The following is a 23,284-nucleotide window of genomic DNA, read 5'->3' on the forward strand; positions in this document are numbered from 1 at the left end:
TTGAGACAAACTGATTCTCATCATGGTGAGGTATGGAGCACTAGAGGGACAATCTCAGTAGGTGCTGTCAAACTTGTCCAAATCTGTGATGCAAAAGGCAACTCAAGGCTGAACCTTTGCATGCACTTCTGACCCTACAGGCTTGGCCTAGAGCGCACCTTCCCAAACTGCTACAGGGCACTCTAGGCCAAGCCTTTAGGGTCTGTGATCACACAATTTGTTGTTTAACCTGTGCTCTTTAACTCAGAGTTTACTCTTTTAATTGTGCTTCTGCACAGACTGCCTGGGTGCTTGGTGTGTAAATGCCCAAGTACTCCTTTATTAAAGCTAGAGGTAACCACAGAACCATTAAGGTTGGAAAAGACCTTTAAAATCATTGAGTCCAATCATTAATCTAGCACTGCCAGGTCCACACTAAACCATGTCCCTAAACTCATCCACAGGTTTTCTGAACATTTCCAGGTACAGTGATTCCACCACTTCCATGGGCAGCCTGCTCCTATGCTTGACCACCATTTCACAATGAATTTTTTCCTATCAGAACAATGCTTCTGCCTTTTTATATTAAGCAGCTTCAGGATTTGACTGGAACAACACAGACTGCCTTGTGCCAGCAAAGACTGACTGGCCAGTCAGTTTTCCTGAGAAAACAGGAGGATGTTCTCATACAGCATCTTTGGGGAACTGCAAAAAGTTCTCCCTGTTCCTACTGCACCCTAAACTGCCCAAGGCCTCAAAGCAATGAACGGGTCAGTGATGATACACAGCAATAACAGCTCCCATGTTCACATTAAAATTATCAACTTGTGCCTGGCTGTAGCTCCCCTACACACAAATAAAAATGGATTGGCAGTTCCTTTCATTTTATAGACCAGATATAAAACCAATAAGGACACAAGAAAGCCCATAAGAAGGACAATGTGCCCTCTTCCCTCCATACCTTGTGGCATCTGATGCTGCCACCGTGGAAATAACGAAATGACTACCCAGCAGCAATGGCAATTCCTGGTGTAACACGGAGAGCAGACACTTGTGTTAGCCAGGCTGCTGCTTTGCCAAGAGATCCTGTGCCTTTCTAAGGTCAGTCTTTGTCCTGATGAAATAAACTACAGCTACCATTTTCAAACAGTTAAGGCGAAGCAAGCATGGAAGAAGAATATACACCTATATTGTTTAAAAGGCCAAGAACATTTTGGACAATATGGGGGAGGGATGATGGACACTGATCTTGGACAGACACTCTTTAAAAATAATGTTCCTTCCAATAAAATAGCTCATATTGCACTAGAATGCATATTATGCCAGAATTCATTATTTCTAATAGCATCTGTAATCCAAAAATGTACAGTAAAGCAGGAAGAGCTAATAATCAGCCCATCCTCTGCATGCGAAAACTACATCCGAGCACTAAAGCTCTGGTTAGTTAGCTCCATCTTAGCGGGAGATCTCTGGGGAATATATTCACATCTGATTTCCCTGCTTTCCACTGTGTTTGCATCATGCTGTGCAGCCATTAGCCTGCTGCTCAGCAACTTCAAAAAGAGGCACCATCAAACCTGGAAGTCATAGCAGCACCAGCCTTAGGGATAAACAGAAAACTTCATGCCATAGTATCACACTGCAGGAGATTCTCTCTGCAGTGTGGAGCCAAGTTTTAATTTTCATATCTAGCTTAATCAAACTTCAATACACATATCCCATCAGCAAAATATTCAGGCATTGTAAATCCACTGTTTAGGGCTGGCTGAACATTACAGCTCTGGCCATATCCTAGATTTTGGGCTGGCATATTTTTACATTCCTTGAAATTCTTGCCATTGTAACACATTGAGGGAACTGCATGTGGGGAGAGAACAGGTTATATCACAAATGCAATACAAAGAGAAGGAGTGCCAGCTGATAAATCAGTAAAATAGTGGTACTATAGCTCACTACTACAGTACTTAGAAAAACCATGTTTGAAAAAACTCACAAACATTTGATGCTTATTTTCAGACCAAAATGACAACATTAAACCATAGAGAATAAAATCAAGGGTTTTCTATTTATTTTTTCCATGCCAGTGATTAGAAATCCTGAATCCACATGGGATTCTGTAGCATCCAGATCCCCAAAGGGAATGCTGTGGGGAATGCACCAGTCCCTACCAATGCAGTTGCTAGAGCAGGACCTCATGCTGTGCTCTGTGCTATTTCACACACACACTCAGCAGAGATCCCAGCAACCACTGAATACTGGCAACTCCCATTAAAGTGAGATCAGCAAAGCTCCCTGAGGTTGTCTTTGCTCAAAGTAACTCCCAAGAGCAGGCTATTCCTGGCAGCCGAGGATGTCTGAAGTATGCAACACAGAAGGAGCTTCACAGCCCAAACTTTCAGGAGTGGTCTGATGCCATCCCAGTGCCTCTCACAGAACAAACTGCATCCTCTCTGCAGTCCAAGCTAATGAACTAGGCTACACCAGAGTGCCTATGAGGAGTGGTTCATACTTAAAACAATATATCAACTTTGCAATACATTTTAGTTATGGCTTTTCTAGCCTTGTCATTTTCCTCAGTTCTGAAGCCTCCTTTGTGGAGATTTGGCTCTATCTGCTCTGCTTTCTACATTTCCTGAAGATAGCTCAAGACAACTCACTTGGAGGTGCAGTTCTCCCAAGTAAAGGGTAGTGAAGTCTCCTTTATCAGGGAACATGGATCACATTCCTCTGCTTACCTGGCTAGGACTGTCCCTGAGTTTGGCCCCTTTTTGCGACAAGGGTTACAAGTGACTAGCAAATCACCAAAATCTATGCAACTTCTATTAGCAGTCCTGTCTGACTGCCCCTTGGAATGCCCATCCCACCCAGAAGAAAGAAGGTCAGTGATACACAATATATACTACACCATGAGCTACTGTAAAGACTGAAGGTAGATATAGCTATATCTAAAATAAAAAATAATATCTGGAATTATGCAGAGTTTTCCTATATCCAAGTGTCTCAATCAAAAACCTTTGTGCTTGCTCTGTAAAGCTGACTCTGCTCCTGGCACAAGGTAAGCCACAGCTCAGTTCACTTGCTCTCTCTCTCCTGTCTGCTGCTCAATGTAGGAACCAAGCCACCTCCAATTTCATATCTTAGTAATCAAATCCATTTCCTTCATACTATGGATCAAAGGTCTGGGAAGATAAAAGCATCCCATTTTTTTGTTCATTGCATTTTATTACACTTAGGATATTATAATTTTATTATTTACTTTTTTTGTTACTGTAGTGATCCCATATCAGAGTATTTTTATGTAACAGTGGAAATTTTGCCTTGAGTAGCAGAACAGCAGTCCATTTACACTGAATTTCAGATTTTAGGGGCATTAGTTACACTTTACTACATTACATTTGCTCTTCATTCAAAACTGATAGTAAGGAAAGCATTTATCAGTAGAGATGAGAAACAAGCTTATTAGAATAATTTGTAAAGAAAAATGCACTTTTTTGAAACTGTAGAGTATTTCAAACCCACTAATACTTACTAGCTTCAGTATAAAATAATCCCTTGTTTTGTTAGAATATTCTACAAAGAGGAAGTACATACAAGTAAAGCAGAAAATTTGAAGCATCCCACTGAAAACAAAACATTATGGCTTTGCTGACAGCTGTGCTCACACAGAGAATGTATTCTGCACCTATTTATAAATGTTTGTGTAACAGGAAACAGAATTTTGATCATTAAGACAAATCACCCCTCTGACCCTCCAGTAAAGAGATGCTAAGAGTTTCAACACTAACAGATTTCTCTTCTGGACTCTTTCATTTGTGTCTTCCTAAAACAGGATCAGTCACAGATTTTTTCCTAACTCAGATTAGATTTCTCTGTGGGGAGCACACAGAGCGGGAGAGTGAAGATTCTTTTAAATCATTATATTTCTCACAAACAACATCAAAGCTTCAGCGATTCACATCAAACAAAAGATGCTAACAGAAATCCAGCTCTGTTCAGGGCATTGTTAGGCAGAGACAGTAACGCTATGAATAGCAGGGCCAAAGGCCATGCACTCTGCTTCTGGGCAGATAAATACATAGTCAGGTAGTCAGTGACAATGACAGCAGCTATTTAAATTTAAGGGACATGTCTTTGTGGAAGATAAAGCAGCTCATGGCTTTTACAACTTATGCGTGCCTGAGATTGCCCTGCTCACCTCTACCTTGGTGCTCCCTTGAACTGCTCCATTTTAGTGCTATTTTTAGAGCTATTCAAGATTTTCTGGGGTATTGAGAACTTCAAGCATATAATAGAATCTACAGAATTGAATTTGCATTACTCCATCCAGGATTCTAGGGGGAACCTGGGAAGAGTAGAAACATTCAGCCTAGCCAGTACTTTAAATGTTTCAAATGGAATGTGGAGGGACAGATTCCTTCTTTATCACACTGTTTGAAGGACTTAGAAACAAATGTAATTGAACTGTCTGCAACTCCAAGAGCTCTGATATGCCTGCCTTCCTAAAGGAGATAATGTCTGGCCATGTAATTAAATCTATTTGTTGTCTATGATAATGTAGCTGCAAAAGCATCTATTCTGCTTGTAAACTTAGATTAAATACACAGGATGGCATAAATGGTAGAGCCTACAAAGCACAGAAAAAATACACAGAAATCTTAACAGTCATGACTTTCTGTGTTTTAACTTCTCTGGCTCAAGAGTTGACTTTGACACTTGAATTGGAAGTACATACACACACTGATTTTTTTTTTCCAAAGGTGTACACTCTACTTGAAATTATTAGACAGCAGATTAATTCTCCTTTGCAGAAAACATTAAAAATGTGTTCTTCAATAATCATGCTTACACTGCTATATCCTGATGCAGCCCTTCCTCAGTTACCACTTATATCCCTTTCCCTCTGTCCCTCAATTACAATTTTGCATGATGAAATCCTGTGTAAGAAATTTAGGGTTTGTACCACTCCTCTGAGAAGCCCTGCCTGTCCAGAATGGACTGTATGGCATGGCTCAGTCGTTACCCAGGCAAGAGTCACTGGATGCAGACAACACAATGACTTCTTCCTTCAGTTGTTTCTGTTCTGTCTATACAATTAAAAAAATCTTCTAACATTTTTTAACCAAGAAGACTTATATGTATGAACATTTTGGAAATGGTTTTCCACCAGTCACTGATACGTGGGATTGTTGATACAAAAGTCAGGGCATTGCTCTTATATTTTAAGTTAGCGACTACTCCGGGGGCAGAGAACTCACTAGCTGTTCATCATGCACCATACAGAGAGTCCATGAAACATGTTCATAAGTTGTCAAGTGTTTTAATTTGATCAGCTCTGTGTGATGCTCATTGAAGCCAGCTTTTCCTTTGTAGCATGTTGAAGGACGAGTAAGATAACTTTCAATAGCTCTAAAGAATACCATAAAGATGCACACTTTTGGCAGGGTTTATTTCTGACATTTGATTTCGACACAGAGAGTGGGAGATAAAGGATTTATGCTTCCTGAGAGCACCTGGCTGACAAGGATTAGAAAGGCACATCAGCCTGGGATGCAGTTTGTGATACCAGGGACTGAGGCAGATCAAACAGATGTTGGCAGATCAAATTAGTCTCCCTCCCTGTTGAAATCCAGTGGGTAATATTATCCGAGGAAGAGCAGGTGCAACATATTCTGCTGTGTTTGTAAGAAATTTGCTTCAGACGAAACTTAATCAGGCCAAATGTCAGTGCTGGGGGGAAGTTTGTAGCTGAGGATTATGTTAGGAATAAGGGTTTGGCCCAGCGAAAAAGGAGATTTTTGGCACAGTAGAAGGATCTCTCTGTAGCCTTGATGTAGGAACTTAAGTAGGTTCAGCACTTTCCTTGCTTTATTTCTTGTCTAGTAATGATGAATCTATATGAGGCCATCCAGAATTAATTCTATGGAACTTGCAGAAAACTCAGATATTATCCCTGTATTAAAACTTTCGGTAATAGAATGAGCTTTACCAAATAATTGTTCTTACCTATTGTCCTTAATCTGAGAAGCTTTTGCCTGCTACTTCCTTGTAAATAGAAAAGGTTAAGAAGAGCTACACAAGAAAGAAAAACAAATTTTATTTGCAATCTCCATTTAAGTCAGTCACTATCTCACAGTATAATATGGAAAAGCTTAGTTTTGGTGGTTTCAGAGCAAAGATTTTTTTGTCTGTGACTATCATGAACATCTTTTTTACAACAGAGGTATTTGGGAAAAGACAGAAAAACAAACATTTCCCATTGACTTCAGTGAAGCTAAGCTTCACTAAAGTCATTCACCTTAATCTGTGAGAAAAATGGAAATATTAATAATATTATAATCTTTGTTGCTGTTTTACTTAGAATGATCTGCCCAATGTGTTGTGAAGGACATGGCAGTCATATATGGAAACGTATATAAAGATCTGAGGAAGTAGATTGAAAAGTTGGCAAATAAGGTAGAAGAGACAGCCAATAGAGGGAACTCAAATTGTACAGCAAATCTGAAAGAAGATGAATGGATAATTTAACAGCCATTCAGTTTTCAAGAAAGACAAAGCACAAACTACATTGCATCAGAAAAGGACTAGAAATGATGATGGATGAAACACTTCAAGTAAGTGTTTAACACAACAGAATCACAGTTGCCTGAAGAATTCCCAGCTGAGGGTAAATTCAAAGAATTAAATCGGCATATGAGACTGATATGATTTGAAGAATTTTTCAAAATCCATTTAATAGCAAGGCAGAAGACATTGATCAGCTACTTGGTTAAAATGTTGAAAGGAAAGGAGTTAGAAACATCCTGTCTCTGGCGTGCTCCAGATGTAGAATCAAAACCATAAACAGCCGAGCTAAATAAGAAGTTGTTTATGAAATAATAACTCTTCCGAGCAAACCCTTGATTTCATGAAATTGTAATGAACAACAGATGAATCCTTTGCAACTGTAGCAATACATCAGCAGAGCTACTTCAGTTGTCCCATTCCTTGAGAATCACTTTTCCTTTGACAGCATAACGTGTGTGATATTGGTCGGAGCACATTTTGGTACTAGGAGCTCTGTACATACTTTCCTCCCTGAAATACCCAGCATATTTTACCAATGGTTAATCTTAATTTATAATATCCCTCTGCAGTTTACTTCCAAAGGAGTACAGTATTATTCTTGCCAGTGTACCATCACCAAGAAGAAGCTTAACATTAATTCACAGTGGAAGAGCAGAACACTTGTGCATATATTAGATCACTTTCCAGTCACAACTGGCTTCCATCCACTAACAATTTTTAGAGAGAAGCTAAAAGAAAGTCCTGTTTTCTACAAGGGAAATTAGTAATATATTCATTTCTTCTAATTACATTTTTAAGCATCAGAAAAAAAATTCCCTGACACAAATGAAAAAGTAATCCACTAATGCATTATGTATGTGATGACCTGGACCCTTCCTCATTAAGCCCTAAAAGGAATAAACAAAGTCCCCTTCAACCACAAGAAGATTGCAATAATGTTTTTTTCATTAACTCAACCCCCTCACAAATACTGTATTTTTTTGAAGAACATAATGATTAAATACAGTCCTGAATCAGTAGGGCAAATAATTAATTCATATACACACACAGTCAAGGGTTCATAGAAGTTAATCCCTACATCTTCTCTTTATCACATTATGTTCTGTATTCTACTATGGAAGGCAGAATTCTAGCAATGTTTTGGGGTTTAGTATATGGACATACATTCAGAAATACTTTGGGGTTTTCTAAACAACTTCCACAAAGTATTTGTATTATGAAGATAAAATCTGTGGATGATTGCAGCACAGGTTCCCTTTTATCTGAACCAATCTGAAGTTCAAGGACTTTCAGATAGATGGCTCACCTTTGGCCTATGTATTCTCATGTGAAAGCCACTTCAGCAAAACTCAGGAGTCCAATTCAGCTTTGCTGTAACTGGTCATGACTCTCTTGACTTCAACAATGCTTCATATGCTTACACCGAGTCTGAATTTATCCCCATGGCTTCTCGGTCACTGGTCCTCCCTTCCAACTAAGAAACTGCCTACATAATAAAAGTGATTCATTAGAAACCACTGGGTTCCAAAGTAGAGTGAACACTGAGACCTATAACTTTTTTATATGTGCTCAGTCATAAAAATGAATTTATATGGTCTTATTCCATAAACGCACTTTACAAATATTAGCCCCGCAACCATACTTTCATGAGCTGTAATCTTGTCAAAGCTCGTAAGTTAAGCAAGGTCAGAATTGGTCAATATTTGGATGAGACTCTCTAGTAGGGAGGGGGCAAAAAGAAAAGTCATAATGCAGTGTTTGTAAATTAGGACAGGTTGTGCTCCTCTTTAAAGAGATTTGGTACTAGTCCTAAAATACAACACAATTTTGTATTTTCTTTAGCAATAAGTTAGCCTCTGACCACATCTGTGCTGAATCTAGGCAGTTTCACTAATGTCCCTCCCCAGAGATGAAGGTGATGTAGCAGATGAAGTCTTCTTCCCCCCACACTCCAACCCAGGAAGTTGGTACCCAGAGGAACACACAAATGTCTCCACTACTCCCCATCATTCTCTCCCTGAAGGGGTTTGTTTCTCCTGCTACTGTTTCTGCATTCTGTATGCTTTATCTACCAAAACATACATCTCTATACACAAGGAAGGAAAGAAAAGAAAAACCAAAACCACTCTGCCCTCTTTATCTCCTCCCATAAATAATTCCTCTGAGTATCTTATGCTCTTCCCCATTTCGTGCTCCCCCTTCAGGCAGCCCTGCCCCTCTCCCAGGTGCACACAATGTAGTGCTGAAGTGCCGTTAACATTTTCTTGTGCTGAGCAGTTTATAGGAAAGCTGAGCTATACTTTGGGAAAGAATGCTGTGGGCAGAGTAGTACACAGTCCCAAAAGACATCTAAATAATTGAAGGTGCTAAGACACTGCTATACAGTAACTTTCTGACAAACAGCTTAGTCACACATCTGAGGTAACACATGGATGCAGAAGGGAACTGCAAACCTCTCTGGCTTTTCCTATTGCTGGAGCAGGCAGTGCCTTCCCTACGCTTTACCACTCTGCGACGAAGAACAGCTTTTACAGCACAGGGGCTAGAATGGGAAAGGTCACCAATCCTGTGCCAATTGCCGTGCAGCAAGGCAGCTGCACTGCAGTGGAAGGACTGCAGGTGGGCACTGAGGTCCCAGGCCTCGGGAGACAGGAACTCCCCCAGGCAGGGCTCCCTCTGGAGCCAGCCTGCCCGCAGCACCCAGCAGGGATGAGGAACAGGGCGTTTCTGCAGCTACTGAGTTCATGTGGTGATATCCCATGTCACACAGCTGGTGGAGACCAAGCCTTTTCCTAGGAAGGCAAGTAATAAATCAGGCATTAAGAACCTAGATACCAAATTAGACAGATCATGAACGAAGCTGTTTGTAAGAGGCATCATCAAAAATAGTAGCATGGAGGAGCAGTACATCAAGGGGTTCTCATGCAGTAAAATAGAAAGCAAAAACTGCAGCCAGGAGGTGGAAAACCCTGACAAGGCTACAGCCAAATAAACCTAAAGAGCTTTGGGAATAAATTGGTGGTTTAATCCGGATCAGGAACAGGTGCAATGAATGTAATTCAGTAAATGGTCCAGACCCTGCCAGAAGGCAGAGAAATGTGTTGCTTTTGAGATAATTTCCCAGAAGCTTCATAAAAGCAAATTGATTACTGGAGTTTAATAATTAAAACAGGGCCAGATATATAGTAATCAAATGAGTTTTTAATTACATCTCAAGAAGAAATAAAATCCAATTTGTGCACTTTGTATCAGAGAAGCCCTACTGAAATGCTTTGGTAGCTGAAAAAATAAAATAAAAGCTAATTTCCATAGGAATTATAGTAGTCAGTTTAATTAAAAGACTAGATCAGAATGAAAAAGTCCCAAAGTGAAAGGATACTAAATACAGAAGCAGTGGTTCAAACATCAAATCAATGTCTGAATAAAGACATTTTATAGACCAAGTGCAAAATCTGCACTGTCAAGTATCACTAATCTAAATTAATGTGTAACAAAATAAAGTTTCTTAAAATTACACTGTATATTTTATACTTATTCCATTGAATTAATTGCTGGTGCTATGGTAAAAATTAATATCAAAGACATGGTTTATTCTTTCTTAAATACTCCTTATAATTTATTTCATCAAAGTTATTGTTAGTAGTTAACCATTCTTGTTATTTACCTGGTAGTCTCTGTTGCACCTGGGTTATTAGACTCTAATGTCAGCTTAGATCTGTATTTCAAAGAAATATATGTGTATTTACTTACAGATTTAAAATATGTTTATAGCTCATAGGCTAACAGTGATTACCACAGAACTGTGGGGGTGCTTCCTGAATCTATTCCCAGCCTACTTGGGCTCCTGGTCCCTGCTCTAGTCAATGCAAAGCTGATTTCTGTAAGGACCTCGAGCACTCGCAGGCATCCTGGCACAGTACGTGACAGAGCTGTCTCCTGCCATAAGCCATGGCAGATGCCAAGGCCTGGAGGGACAGGCACAGCAGGAGATCATGCCCAGACCTCTGCAATTGCTCCCTCGCACTAGGCTGGAAAACATCACAGTCTTGTGGTCAGTCTTGGCAAAAAAGCAAGGTTACAGAAAGGACGCAGACATGGTAAAGAGCTGCACAGCCACACTGAGGCAGAGTCCGCAGTCCCAGTGAGCTCCATCTTCTCTATGCTGCCTATAGCTGCTCTAGGTTCCTGGGTATAGTGTATATATATATAGTGTATATACTACATATACTATATATGGAGAGAGAGAGAAAGAGAATATATATTATATATGTGTGTGTGTGTGTATTTATATTTACATATACATATATATGCAGGAACAGCCTGTACTGCATTTTGTACTTACTGACAGGATGAGAGTGCAGAACATCTTAGGGCTTAGAGAGGTTTGAAGCATACTGATTTTTAAATAGTAATTTAACCATCAGGCTGTTTCTTTATATATATTTCTTATTATTTATTGATTTGATTTTTTTCAAATTGAAGGTGTATATTGGAAAAATACTTCACAAAAACTTTATGAAGGTACTGGCTGTGCACGGAAAGGATCTGATATGTTACTGTCAAGGGCTGAGTATCACATGTGCTCTCTCTAGATACTGAGCTGGCAGTGGTAATGCAGGTGCTAATGGTAATGGCAGTGAGCTTTTCAGATACTTTCAGCTGTATATAATGCATTACTGCCCTTCTGTTTTAGACTCTGCCAAATCAGGTTTAAGGAATACACAACAGTCTGAAATAAAGATATATAAATGCAGAGTTGTGAGGCATGGTGATGGGAAGGTTAAAAATCCTTATCCATTCTATAAAATGAATGACCATCAGTAGCAAGCAATGCTCTAGGGGGTAGAGACTGCAGTGAACCCTGCCTCTTACCCCAGGCCCAAGACTGCAAAATTATCTGCTCAGTCTGGGCCATATTCTAAGGAAATAATTTTGAAGTGGATTTTATTAAAGTTCCAACTTCTTCCTCATGATGTGATTTTTCCTAAGTGCTGAGCATTCATATTTCCTACCAAAGTAGGAAATTGCAAGTTTTCAGCATGTCTTAAAATCAGGCCATTAACCCTTAATTATCATATAATAGCTCAATTAAAAATCTACCAAGACTTACTTCAAGCCAAGCTCCCATGGCTTGCAAGCTAGCTATAAAAAAACCCCAGTTCTTTAGTGTTGTCTGGGCTCTGGGGACCATTTAAAGCAGTTGCTGTTAACCCTGCTATTTAAAGCAAAAACTGATCAACTGCAAAGGTACCTGTTTCCCCTTTCCTTTCATTTTCTTATAATTTTCTGCATTTTCAGAAGAGCACCTTTTGCTGTCTTCTTTGTCCTTTTTGGTTTTTAATCTGGCACCAATCCTTTCTTTCCAATGACAAATACATAGTTTCCATGCTATAGGAGAAAGCATGCTGCCCAGCTCTCAGCAAAAGCCACTGCTTGATAATCAGAAAAGCTGCAATAGAACATGCCTCTGTCCTGAGAGGACACACTACATGACCACTTGAGAGGCAAATGGTTAACCCTTTCCTGACATCTCATCCAGTGCTGCTCTTAATTTCTGTCTCTCTTTAATATAGATACAAAACCAAGTGAAGCACTTGTGGTCTTGGCACATAAGCAGGTCATATTAAATGGGAAGTTAAAATAAACCTGTAGCAAAGGTATGCAGGATTTCCATAATTCGGGGATGTATTCAAAGCCAGAAGAAACTAGAATAAAAATTCTACTGACCTCTGTGACCTTTGGACTGGATATGTAGAGAAGAGGTGATTTCAGCGCAACTCAAAGAAAACTCATTAATATTTCTGTAATTTGAGCACACACTAATTGTTTTTTTCTGCCAGCTTGGGAAAGAATAGTACTGTTGTGGTTTAGTCATCTATAGGAAAAAAGAATCTAGCATTAGGATTATTAATAATGAAATAATCTCCACTGAGATTATTTCAGCTTTGTCCAGCTTGTCATCCAGCCAGTGGACCTTCCTGCTCATAGATGCCATAGCTGGTAGCCTCAGGCACTTGGGGATCCCTCAAAAGGACTATCTTTAAGGATTGCAAGAAAGCTAAAGAAGTTGAGCAGCATCTCTGCCATTTTGTGTGCCTTTTTCTACATTTTGGTGGCCTAAAGATTTACATAAAACGAGTCAGATAGATAAAGAGAACTCAATGGGGACAATAAATTTACCTCCACAGGTATTTACAGATGGGAATGAGGAGGGTACAGGCATAATGCGGATTAAACTCTTTTTTCTCCCCTGTTATGCCATGGACTGTCCTTAAAAGGAGTGGATATACTGTCAGTATTTTTCTCTCATCCTCTTTTTAATCTTCTTCCAGTGTCTAGTGAAGCTGAATGTGAAACTGAAGCCTATGCTGGACTCTGTGGCAGTAAATAGAGGTAAATGGGAAGAGCTGCACCAAAAAAGACTTCCTTCTCAGGCGGCATCCTTGTCCTCCTTTTCCTCGAGCTTCACCACATCTCTCAAAGACATAAATTAAGCCTGCAAATATCAGTGTCACTTTACAATAAGAGCTGTCTGAAAGGTTTTCATAAGCTTAGACCCCCCATTTTTTAAGACACGCTTTCCCAGACATGCCTAATTGATGGGATATTATCTTGATGGCAGCACAGTTTGCTTTTCCTGGAAGGCTTAGTGGGACTGAGCGGAAGGCCGCAGTGGGACTGCGCTGGTATCTGGAGCGACACGGAACACTGAACAGAAGAAGCGTTCATTCAGCTCCACTACATTTCAACTGCTGCTGTAAAGATCTGTAAAGCTGACAACAGACTGAAATATAAGAACTCGCAGCTTAATAAAATTAATAATACAGAGCAGGACTGGGATGCAAGCTGGCCAATTCATATGCAAGGAGCTGCAGAAAACAGAATAGTGTGTAATTACATTGTTGTTTTGCATCTCTTCAGTACATGTTATGAATCAATTATGCCTGCTTTTGTGATGCTCCTCTCTTACTCTCCCTCCTCTTTTATGCCTGAATGTTCTGAAAAGCCTGCTTTGTATTCTGAAGAAGTATTTTTTTACAACAAAGCTTCTTAGTGATTGATCAGGGCCTTTAGAATTGCCTACCTTTGCTACATTTAAAAACAAACTTTATTATCTTTAAAAACACCAAGCTGTCCCTTCTTCCCTGAGAAATTCATATTAACACTGCAGCAAATTTCTCAGCAAGAAGTTTGCATAAAGGCAAAATATTGCATGGTAATTTTAGACTGGGTTTTTTCTTTTAAAAAATGCTCTTATAACACATTCATTTTTTTAAATTATAGTGTCGCCTAAGAAAAATATTAATGGGTTGTTTTTTTTTTTTGAAAATAGAATACAAATAGAAAAGGAAATCTGTTGCTTTGTGCTGCAGGTTTATATTACATTGGAAAGCAGAACATGGATAAGCCTTTCCAGTATAATTTCCAGTAGAAATTAGTATTTTGAAATGGTGGAGAGGTAGAATATCATGACACTGGACTACCCCTTACTCTCTCGCAGTTCTTTCAGTACAATTTCAAGTGCTATTACTACAGGTAGCACAGCACTAGTCAAGGCTCACATGTTGACACCTGTGAATCTAATCAAATATGATAGGTCACAAAACCAAATGTCTCTTTGTGATGACCCTAGTATTACCAGAAAGTTGGTCTCCTTCCATTAATGTCAGGATCACTAATGCAGCAAACCTGTGATCTGTGATTTGAGGATGCTTTCTCTGCTGCATGACCAGACACAAGAGGAGTCATGTTGCAGTGCTTATGAGTGCCCATTCATAGGGGGAAAAAAAAGCCTTTGTACTTCATGAAAAATGGGATTCTAAATATAGGGTTGTCTGGCACCAGAAATTAAAGCTGGATTCAGCTTAGTTTTACACCTGTGCCAAACTCCATTTACTTCTGTGGAATTACCTTGAACTGGCACCAGCTTAATGGAAATCAGAACCTGGCCCAGCTGAGCAGATGCTAAAAGAGCTTTTCTCCTTTCTAAGGAAACTGAGTGGTTAGAGCCTTAGAAAAGCTGACTACATCAAACAGAAACAACAAATCTGCTGATCCCTTCTTGAAAAGAAACACAACAAAACAAAAATGCTCTGTGCTTCTAATGGTGTGTAGGACAATAGCTGGAAATTCAGCAGCATCGTGAGCCAATCTGTTAGTGCACAACTGAACCACATCACTCTCTAGCAGGAGGAAGCAGGGAAGGAGCAGAAATGCAAACTGCACAGCAGTGAGTACACATACCAAATGGAAATGTTCTTTTACCACTTCTTTCTTCTCTGAATAAAGCCAGAGCAGTTTAGTAAGCAGCAAGCCATACAAACCTACAACATGTACTTCATAGAAAAACAGCTACTAGGAGCCAACAGTACTGCTGGCAAGTACACACGGCTTTCCTGAATTTTGATATTGCATACTGCTAAGTGTGACATAATTTATAATGCATACCCTACGGCCTCCCCGAAGGTTGAGTCTCCCCTCATTTCCTCTCCTTTTATTGGCTTCAGTGCACTGTTGCCCATGGCAACACCCACTGGCATGGATGGGGACTCGGCAGCACCGCAGCCTGACACACAGCTGAAGCCCTAACAATGTCAACCATCAATCAAGTGACTGTTTGTAATTGCCTCCATCTATTTCTCCTGTCTTTTGGTATCTTTGCCATTGTGGGTCAAAATTCAGAAACTGCTGACTAATGTTATGGTTCTGTTCCTCCATCACAAGGAAGAAAATGAGAGCACACGGCTCGATCTTATCAAATTGTTCTCAGGAAAAACGAAGCAACCCTACTGAAACTGGGGGGCCCAGCAGTGCATCTCAGAACAGCATTCAGTCTCTGAAAGTCATATAGCTTAATCTTTAAAAAAACCAACCAACTAAACAAACAAAAACCTATCTTCTTTTTTTAAGACTTAGCTTAGGAAACAGCAAAAAAAAAAAGGAAGCGAGAAAAAGATGATTCTTTGTGGAAGCATGTAGTACATTAAAGAAACATATTTCAAGTCTATTATATTTTAAGATTGTTGGAAACATTTTTTAGCTATTGCTTATAAACTTGATGATCAGAAATGGTATCTGCTTTTCATTATTTCTGATAGGGAAACAATTTCCCAGTATTTCAGTCAGTTCTGCCAAACTCTCTGAGATAAGCACAAGAGAAATGATTGTGTAGGTTATTTAATCTCATTCTCTGTCTTTTACTTGCTTCCCTGCCTGCTGAACAAGGAGAGATAAAAAAAAAAACCAAAACACTGAAATCAGCCTAATTCTGTGAATGCATATAAAACACAGGTCCACAAGAGGCAAGGACAAATCAAGAGAGCACATGGAGAACACAATGCTACCCAGGACAGTACTGCTTGGCCTTTCCCTTGAGATGCCCAGCACATCAGCAAAAGACAAGTCACCATTTCTTTGTCCCAGCTGTAAGTGGAAATTTGGCCTTGAATGAGGCCTTTTAGCATTTACAATTCCAGTGTTAAAATTTGATGGGCACATGGTTTGTCCATAGGAACCCAGAGGTGCTTCAGGATGGTTTTGGCAATGCCTTTTTTCCTAGGTGTCCTACTGACTCATGCCAGCTGCTGCCTGAATTCAGTCAGGTTTCTAGGCCCATGAACTACGGACCTTGAAGTCTCACGAGAGCCAGGCAGCAGCCTTAATTTTGTCACCAGAAAATGCTCAGGTCTTCATCCCCATCCTCAAGGGTAGTTCAGGCCAAACAGTAATTTCACTTAGGATTCCCAACTGTGAAACTACTTACCAAAATCACTCTTTCCTCACAAAAAATGAAACCCAAATAAAACAATAATTTAAAAAAACCCACCATAAATGTTCTACAATTGCAAAGGCTAATCAGAATGAGCTAGACATTCAAATCCTGCTCGATTTTGAGCAGGCCTCTGAACTGCAGGTGCATCTGCCCCCCACTAGCTGGTGGTGAGTAACAAGAGTGGGCTTGTCTCCTGCCCTGCTGCCAAAGCCCCTTTCATGTGCTCAGCAAGGAGACAAGGATGCCCACTGGGTACAGTTCCAGTTTTGGCTTCACTCCTGAGAGGGACATGGGCACACAGGCTTTGGTGGAAGAGCTCAGGTCTTGTATGTGCACTCCCTTGGACTACAGTGCTCCCCAGCAACATGACAATGTGACCCCACCAGAAAACTGAACACTGTTCAAGGCAAGGAGCACCTGGGGTAGAGGCTCCCTGGTGGCTGAGACAGAAGAACCTCCCAAGGACAAGATGCCCAAAAGGTGTCTTTGGCCATAAGTCGAGTAGTGAAACCAGACAATTCCCTCCCAGCCCGGACCTACAGACAAATAAGAACAGCTTCACAACGTGATGGAGACTCGGACTCTGCTTGTCAGGACGTGGTTTTGCTCCTGCTCCAAAGCAGAGCTGCACAAGGTCAGGCAGCAGTAGCTCACTGAGGTTTAAAGTGGATGCCTGGTGTGGCAGGCAGGCACAGAACTCCCCACGCAGCTCTGTCTCAGCCAGCCCCTATGATTCCAGGGCCAGGGGTCTTGCCAAGGTCAGCTGTGTGTCAGAAGGTTGTGTTTTGTAACCACAGCGTAGACAAGCATGTTTCTTTCTAGCTCAGGTATTTCTTCAGATGATGTCCTTGGTAGAGCAGCTGCATTTTTCTGGTCTGGTGATCTTGCTAATTGCACCTTCTTAGAGAGCACTGCAATCTCATAATGTGCCTGTAGTTACCAACAAAGCCAATACTAGTACTCACAAATTATTTTTGAAAACTGCAACCAGCAGTGCCTAATGTAATTTGTAATATTTAGATTAATTCATTCCAGTAGAAAAACAGGAGTGTTTCAGTCTACAGGCCAAATACTTATTTTCCCTTTATAAAATCAAAACAATTTTAGTTTTTGTTAAGTCATTTGTACACTGTGTGAAAGTTTAAAACAGGTTTATGTCAAAGATACATAGAACATACTAACAGGCACTTCAATGCCTAGAGTGTTATGGGCAAGAAAATGTAGAGCAAGAAGGTGTTTTTCAAAGGAAGAGTTTTCAAACAATAAAATCATGTGAATGGCTTCTAATAGAGCAAAGAAGTGGGATGTATCAGATGCCCCAGAGATTCCTGTCGCTGGAATGTGCCACTATAGAAATACATCCTGTATATTGCTTGCTACCATTTCTTTCTTGGATTACTTTGTATTTAATGATGAATTTTTCAGCATGTAGGCCATTGTATCCTACAGTTTTCTGGGGAATACGCCCGTGGGAGGCAGCTGACAAATGCACAGAAATACCATGTGTCTGTTCTAAGGCAACTGAATCCCAGATACTTGCGAAATGTGTAACTTAAAAGATTTCTGCATCCTTTTCCCTTTTTTTTTTTTATCTTAAAACCATTGCTCTTACTGTTTTGCTTAGTACATCAAACTATCCTGGCTCAGCTTTCAAAGCATGCTTTTGAAATTAGCAACTTGGGTTTACTGGTCTTTAAAAAGATAAATAATTTTAATGGCTTACTATAATTTTCTTTTTTTATTATTTTTATTATTATTACTTCTCTTTGAAACTTGTTGGGATCAACCATTAACCAATAGCTGAATCTATTGATTACTGAAGCACACAAAGAGAAGATCCTGAAAACATGCGAGCCTGAGCAGCCCAGATATGATTTTTGACACTCAGCCTTGCAGCACTCATTCCTGGGGCAAACCAAACTCCTTCACTGGATATGCCTGGCATTAGTCTGGAACGACCAGAAACCAGATCTGCCTGGTGACCCTAAGGGAGCTATTCACATGCACAGAGATTACACAGATTATAGTCCGTGGTCTAGAGTATCACTGGTCTGTATGTGCCATGGGGGGAAAGAAGTCCTGCCAAAGCACAATTTCACTGTTGAGTAAGTTGGAATTTTTCTACTTTGAAAGTTGCAGGAAAGCTGTACCAAGGTACAAACATACTTCCTGCCATCCACCAGCCTCAACCAGCTTGGGATCTTAATGGGCTGTAAAGGGGATGTTTCATGTGGACAAAGCCCAAGGCTTCCAGCCCTGGGCTACGTGTTGAGCTTAGAGCGTGCTTTTACACCACTTACTGCTTAAGGGAACTATTGCACAGCGTTTAGAAATACAGGAGCCTTTTACTCTTTGTTCCTCCTGGCTGCGCGAGATCCCGAAATGAGGGAAACATTCCGGCCCAGGCAGCGACTTCAGGAGGCTGCAGCTCTTTGCGCCAGCTCGGAACCGGCACGGAACACGCGGTGTGAGCGCTCGGGACACGGGCGCAGGGAGGGGAGCAGAGGCGGGCGGGCAAACGCGGAGGACGCGGCTCGGTGCCGGCCCCAGCTCCCACTGGCGCAGGGCGGCCGGTGAGGCCCGGGCACCGCGGCCGCGCCATCGCCGCCGCTCCCGGGGCAGCGCCCGCCCCGCGGGAGCGCTTCCGCCCGGCGGCGCCGTTGCCATGGCAGCGATGGCGCCGCTTCCGCCGCCGCCGAGGCAGAGCTGGGGCCGGCCATGGAGGCCGCGCCGGTGCCCGAGGGGCAGCACACGGCCGTGGTGTACGGGCTCATCGGCAGCGGGCGCTTCGCGGAGGCGGTGTCGCTGCTGAACCGCGGGCTGCAGAAGAGCTGCCGCTCCCGGGGCTGCCTCTCGCTGCTGGGCTACTGCCACTACCAGCTGCAGGAGTTCGCGGCGGCGGCCGAGTGCTACGAGCAGCTGGTGGCGCTGCACCCGCAGCTGCTCCCGTACCGCCTGTGCCACGCGCAGGCCCTCTACAAGGCCGGGCTCTTCGCCGAGGCCCTGCGCGTCGCCAGCCCGCTGCTGGACGTCCCCGCCTTCCACCGCCGGGCCCTGCGCCTCCAGGCCGCTGTCCACTATGCCCAGGGCGACCTCCAGGCGGCCCAGAGCCTGGTGGAGGAGGAGCTCGCCGCCGCTGCTGATGGCGGCTCCGGAGCGGCCGAGGACCCGTCGGAGCGGGCCGATGCCGAGGTCAACCTGGGCTGCCTGCTGTACCGGCAGGGCCGGCACGAAGAGGCCAGCAGCAAGTTTGCCAGCGCCATGCAAGTGCTGGGGTACTGCCCGGAGCTGTCCTACAACATGGCGCTGTGCTCCTACGCGGCCAAGCAGTACCACGCTGCCCTCAAGTACATATCCGACATCATCAAGCGCGGCATCCACCAGCACCCAGAGCTCAACGTGGGCATGACCACCGAGGGCATCGACGTCCGCAGCGTGGGCAACACGCTGCTCCTGCACCGCACGGCCCTGGTGGAGGCCTTCAACCTCAAGGCGGCCATCGAGTACCAGCTGCGCAACGTGCGAGCGGCGCAGGAAGCGCTCACGGATATGCCGCCGAGGGCCGAGGAGGAGCTGGATCCCGTCACGCTGCACAACCAAGCACTCATGAACATGGACAATGATCCCACGGATGGGTTTGGGAAGCTGCAGTTTCTTCTCCTGCAGAACCCCTGCCCGCCAGAAACTTTTGGTAACTTGCTACTTCTCTATTGCAAGCATCAATACTACGACTTGGCAGCTGATGTGCTGGCAGAGAATGCCCATCTGACCTACAAACTGCTCACACCTTATCTGTACAACTTCTTGGATGCCATTATTACTTGTCAAACTGCCCCTGAGGAGGCTTTCCACAAGCTAGATGATTCAGCAGGGACAATGACTGAGCAGCTGAGAAAACTCACAAAACAGGTACAGGAAGCTAGGCAAAATTGGGATGATGAAGCTCTAAAAAAGACAATTAATGAATATGATGAGACGCTGGATAAATACATACCTATCTTGATGGCCCAGGCAAAGATTTACTGGGACATGAAGAACTACACAATGGTAGAAAAGATCTTCCACAAATCAGTGGAGTTCTGCAAGGAACACGACGTGTGGAAGCTCAATGTGGCTCACGTGCTCTTCATGCAGGAGAACAAGTATAAAGAGGCCATTAGCTTCTATGAGCCAATAGTTAAAAAGCACTACGACAACATTCTCGATGTCAGTGCCATTGTGTTGGCAAACCTCTGCGTTTCCTACATCCTGACAAGCCAGAATGAGGATGCAGAGGAACTAATGAGGAAGATTGAGAAGGCGGAAGAGCAGATGTCTTACGATTACCCTGATAAAAACACCTACCATCTTTGCATTGTCAATCTAGTCATTGGTACCCTCTACTGTGTGAAGGGAAACTACGACTTCGGTATTTCAAGGATCATTAAAAGCCTGGAGCCGTATAACAAAAAGCTGAGCACGGACACGTGGTACTACGCTAAGCGGTGTTTCCTGTCCTTGCTGGAGAACATGTCCAAGCACATGATCATGCTGCGCGACAGCGCGATTCAGGAGTGCCTGCAGTTTCTGAAGCAATGTGAACAGTATGGAAGAGACATCCCAGCTGTCATTGAGCAGCCCCTGGAAGAGAGTGGGATGCACAGTGGGAAAAACACAGTCACCTATGAAGCCAGGCTTTTGAGGGCACTGATGTATAAAATCACTGGGTGGGCTGAGTAAATGTTGTTATCATACAGCAGAAATGAGAACTTTGTTATTTTCCTCTGCTTGTGAGGTAATGCTAACCCTCACAAAAATATCTAAATATTTTTTGCTGTATTTTAACAATGTTCAGTAGAATATAGAATATTTTCTTGAAATTTAGCTGTACCAGATAACTAGGAGCATTCTCAGTAACCAGTCATGTTAAATAAAACTTCAGATGTGTTGACCAAGAATGTCATTATAGAAATACCATAGAGTTTTCACCCATAAGATAATACTTTATCCTTCTGGAAATTTGATCAAGTTTATTTTCATTTGAAAAAAAAATTTGTTTTCTGTCTCTTCTAGGATAGAATTTGAAGAAACTGTTGTTTTAATTCTCCAATTTTTGCCTATGTGTGAAACGTTTCTTTCTTCTGCTTTTTCTAAGGTATTTTTAATATGTTGCAGATCATGTCAATAGTATATTTAAACACAACAAATGGCTTTATATTAAAAAATCAGTTCTACAAACATAAACATTTCCTTTGGCTAACTCATTAATAATGCATGAATGTTCTGGCAAATTCTATAACTAATACAGGAACCAGGAATAAATTCCAAGAAGGCTTAGGTTGATGCTAAGTTTAGATCTAGCTTTGAATAAAATTTGTTATGACAGCTGACTTCAGAGACACTGCTCAGTGCTGCCCCTCTGAGCCCGGTGCCCACACCATCTGGGTGGGAGCTGTTGCCCTGAAAACCTGTTTGGTAGCAAGGGCTTACTTAGTAATTCAGTCCTCCATGTGCAGCCCCTCCAATCCAAATACTATTCTTAAAACAGTCTCTGGTAAGAGACCCATGAATGTGGAATTATATTCTTTAAGAAAAACCCATTGTAACTTTCATTTCATGCAAGGCTTACAACCTGTACCCTTGGGTGGAAGAAATCTGTTTCTGTTTCCTCCTTGTGTTACACTCTTCCTGCACCTCTCAACACTTCTCCAAAACCCTGTTTATTTGCTTAATTACTTTACTTGGCATTTCCTTCATCCTGGCATCAGTCAGTGTATTTTCTCAACAGTCTTCCCATCCCTTTTCAAACATATGTGTTCTACAGCAAAGTGTGACCAAAATGCCTTCCAGTGCTTTTATGCAGCTTGGTTCTCTGCTCCATGGCTGCTCTCCTTTTTGTGTATTTGATGCAATGTGTGAGTTGAAGTTTTTTTAAATAAGGATCAAAAATCCTTGGCTTTAACTCATTTGCTTACCTTTGATACTGGCTCCCTGAAGAGCTGTCCTGAGGGAGTTTTTGAATCAGTCTGCATGTCCCTCAAAATCCAGTTTCTATGCTGTGGTTTGCCTGAAAACAAAGAGAACAGCATTTTTTAAGCTTTGAAGCTATTATAAAGCAATAGAATAATTAATCCTTCCAGAGAGTTAATGTATATAGGAACTGCACAGGCCTACAGCCATTTCAACACAGAGAAAGTCAGTTGTTTTGTGCTGGGGGAGAAGAAACCTGTCAGGGCTGAGCATATCACATGCGACTAAAGGAAATGCTGTGGGTTAGGTAATGCTAGAGTTTACCCTAAATGTCCTATAACAGTAAACTAAAATCAAATTTAACAGTGTTAAGAATGGAAAAATGTTCTAGAGAGACTAGAGAGCAGACAGGAACTGCAGCAAGGTGTCCTAGAGAGGCCTCCATAGCTCATCACTAGGCCATTAAACCCCTGATTATTGTGATATTAAATATTTCCCACAACTGTTTCCCCATGGGGAGGAGACCTGTGATTTCAAATTTTGTTCACCTCCATGAAGCACAGCAGCAGGCTGTAAAGCATGTCTCTAATTTACAGTGCAATTGTATTATATATTATGCAGCATAAACAGCATGACCTTTAAAAAAAAAGTTTTTAAAAAGTCACACCACATAACAGTGTCTGAAGTGCACTAATAAGCAATGCCCTTTATTTAGTATTCATTGTGTGTTTTCTGTAAAAGTCACTGGACATTTAAAAAAAAAATCACTTTGCAGATTTGTGCCCCTGCAAATGTTGAATGCCCTCTAATGGAGAGCAGTTCAGATACTGATACTTGGTTTTCCATAGAGCCAGAGTGTGGCTTTCTTGAGGGCACTGCTGCCAGGATTTGCAGCCCCAAGGGCGTCATCACTCCCTTGCCTCCCGTGCCCACACGGCCGCACTGCGAATAGGCAGAGGCAGCTCTGGCACACACTGCCCGCTGCAGCCTGCAGCCAAAGCTCCTTGGCCACAGGCTGGG

The 23,284-nt window shown here is 42.0% G+C and overlaps 2 protein-coding genes across 4 annotated transcripts in view; both read left to right on the forward strand.

Annotated features, from left to right (window-relative positions):
* Positions 1–17,929, forward strand: part of PDE11A (phosphodiesterase 11A) — a 110,506-nt gene extending 92,577 nt beyond the window's left edge. Inside the window, exon 20 of one of the 3 annotated variants that reach the window (XM_064434333.1) lies at positions 463–1,272. In XM_064434333.1, the coding sequence (XP_064290403.1) occupies positions 463–471 (9 nt within the window). In that variant the 3' untranslated portion in view covers positions 472–1,272. Of the gene's footprint in view, positions 1–462; positions 1,273–12,875 lie in introns of those variants that run through there. The other 2 variants (XM_064434332.1, XM_064434334.1) reach the window with 2 other exon arrangements.
* A 1,035-nt stretch (positions 17,930–18,964) lies between these two features.
* Positions 18,965–21,538, forward strand: IFT70B (intraflagellar transport 70B). The gene has a single exon (XM_064434335.1). The coding sequence runs from the start codon at positions 19,034–19,036 to the stop codon at positions 21,032–21,034; it is 2,001 nt and encodes a 666-aa protein (XP_064290405.1). The 5' UTR covers positions 18,965–19,033; the 3' UTR covers positions 21,035–21,538.
* The last annotated feature ends 1,746 nt before the right edge of the window (positions 21,539–23,284 follow it).

This window comes from Passer domesticus, chromosome 10 (assembly GCF_036417665.1).
Source record: "Passer domesticus isolate bPasDom1 chromosome 10, bPasDom1.hap1, whole genome shotgun sequence".
Lineage (NCBI taxonomy): Eukaryota > Metazoa > Chordata > Aves > Passeriformes > Passeridae > Passer > Passer domesticus.

Excerpts from the sequence above, each read along its gene's own strand:
- IFT70B (XM_064434335.1), top strand. The coding sequence starts at position 19,034 with ATGGAGGCCGCGCCGGTGCCCGAGGGGCAGCACACGGCCGTGGTGTAC.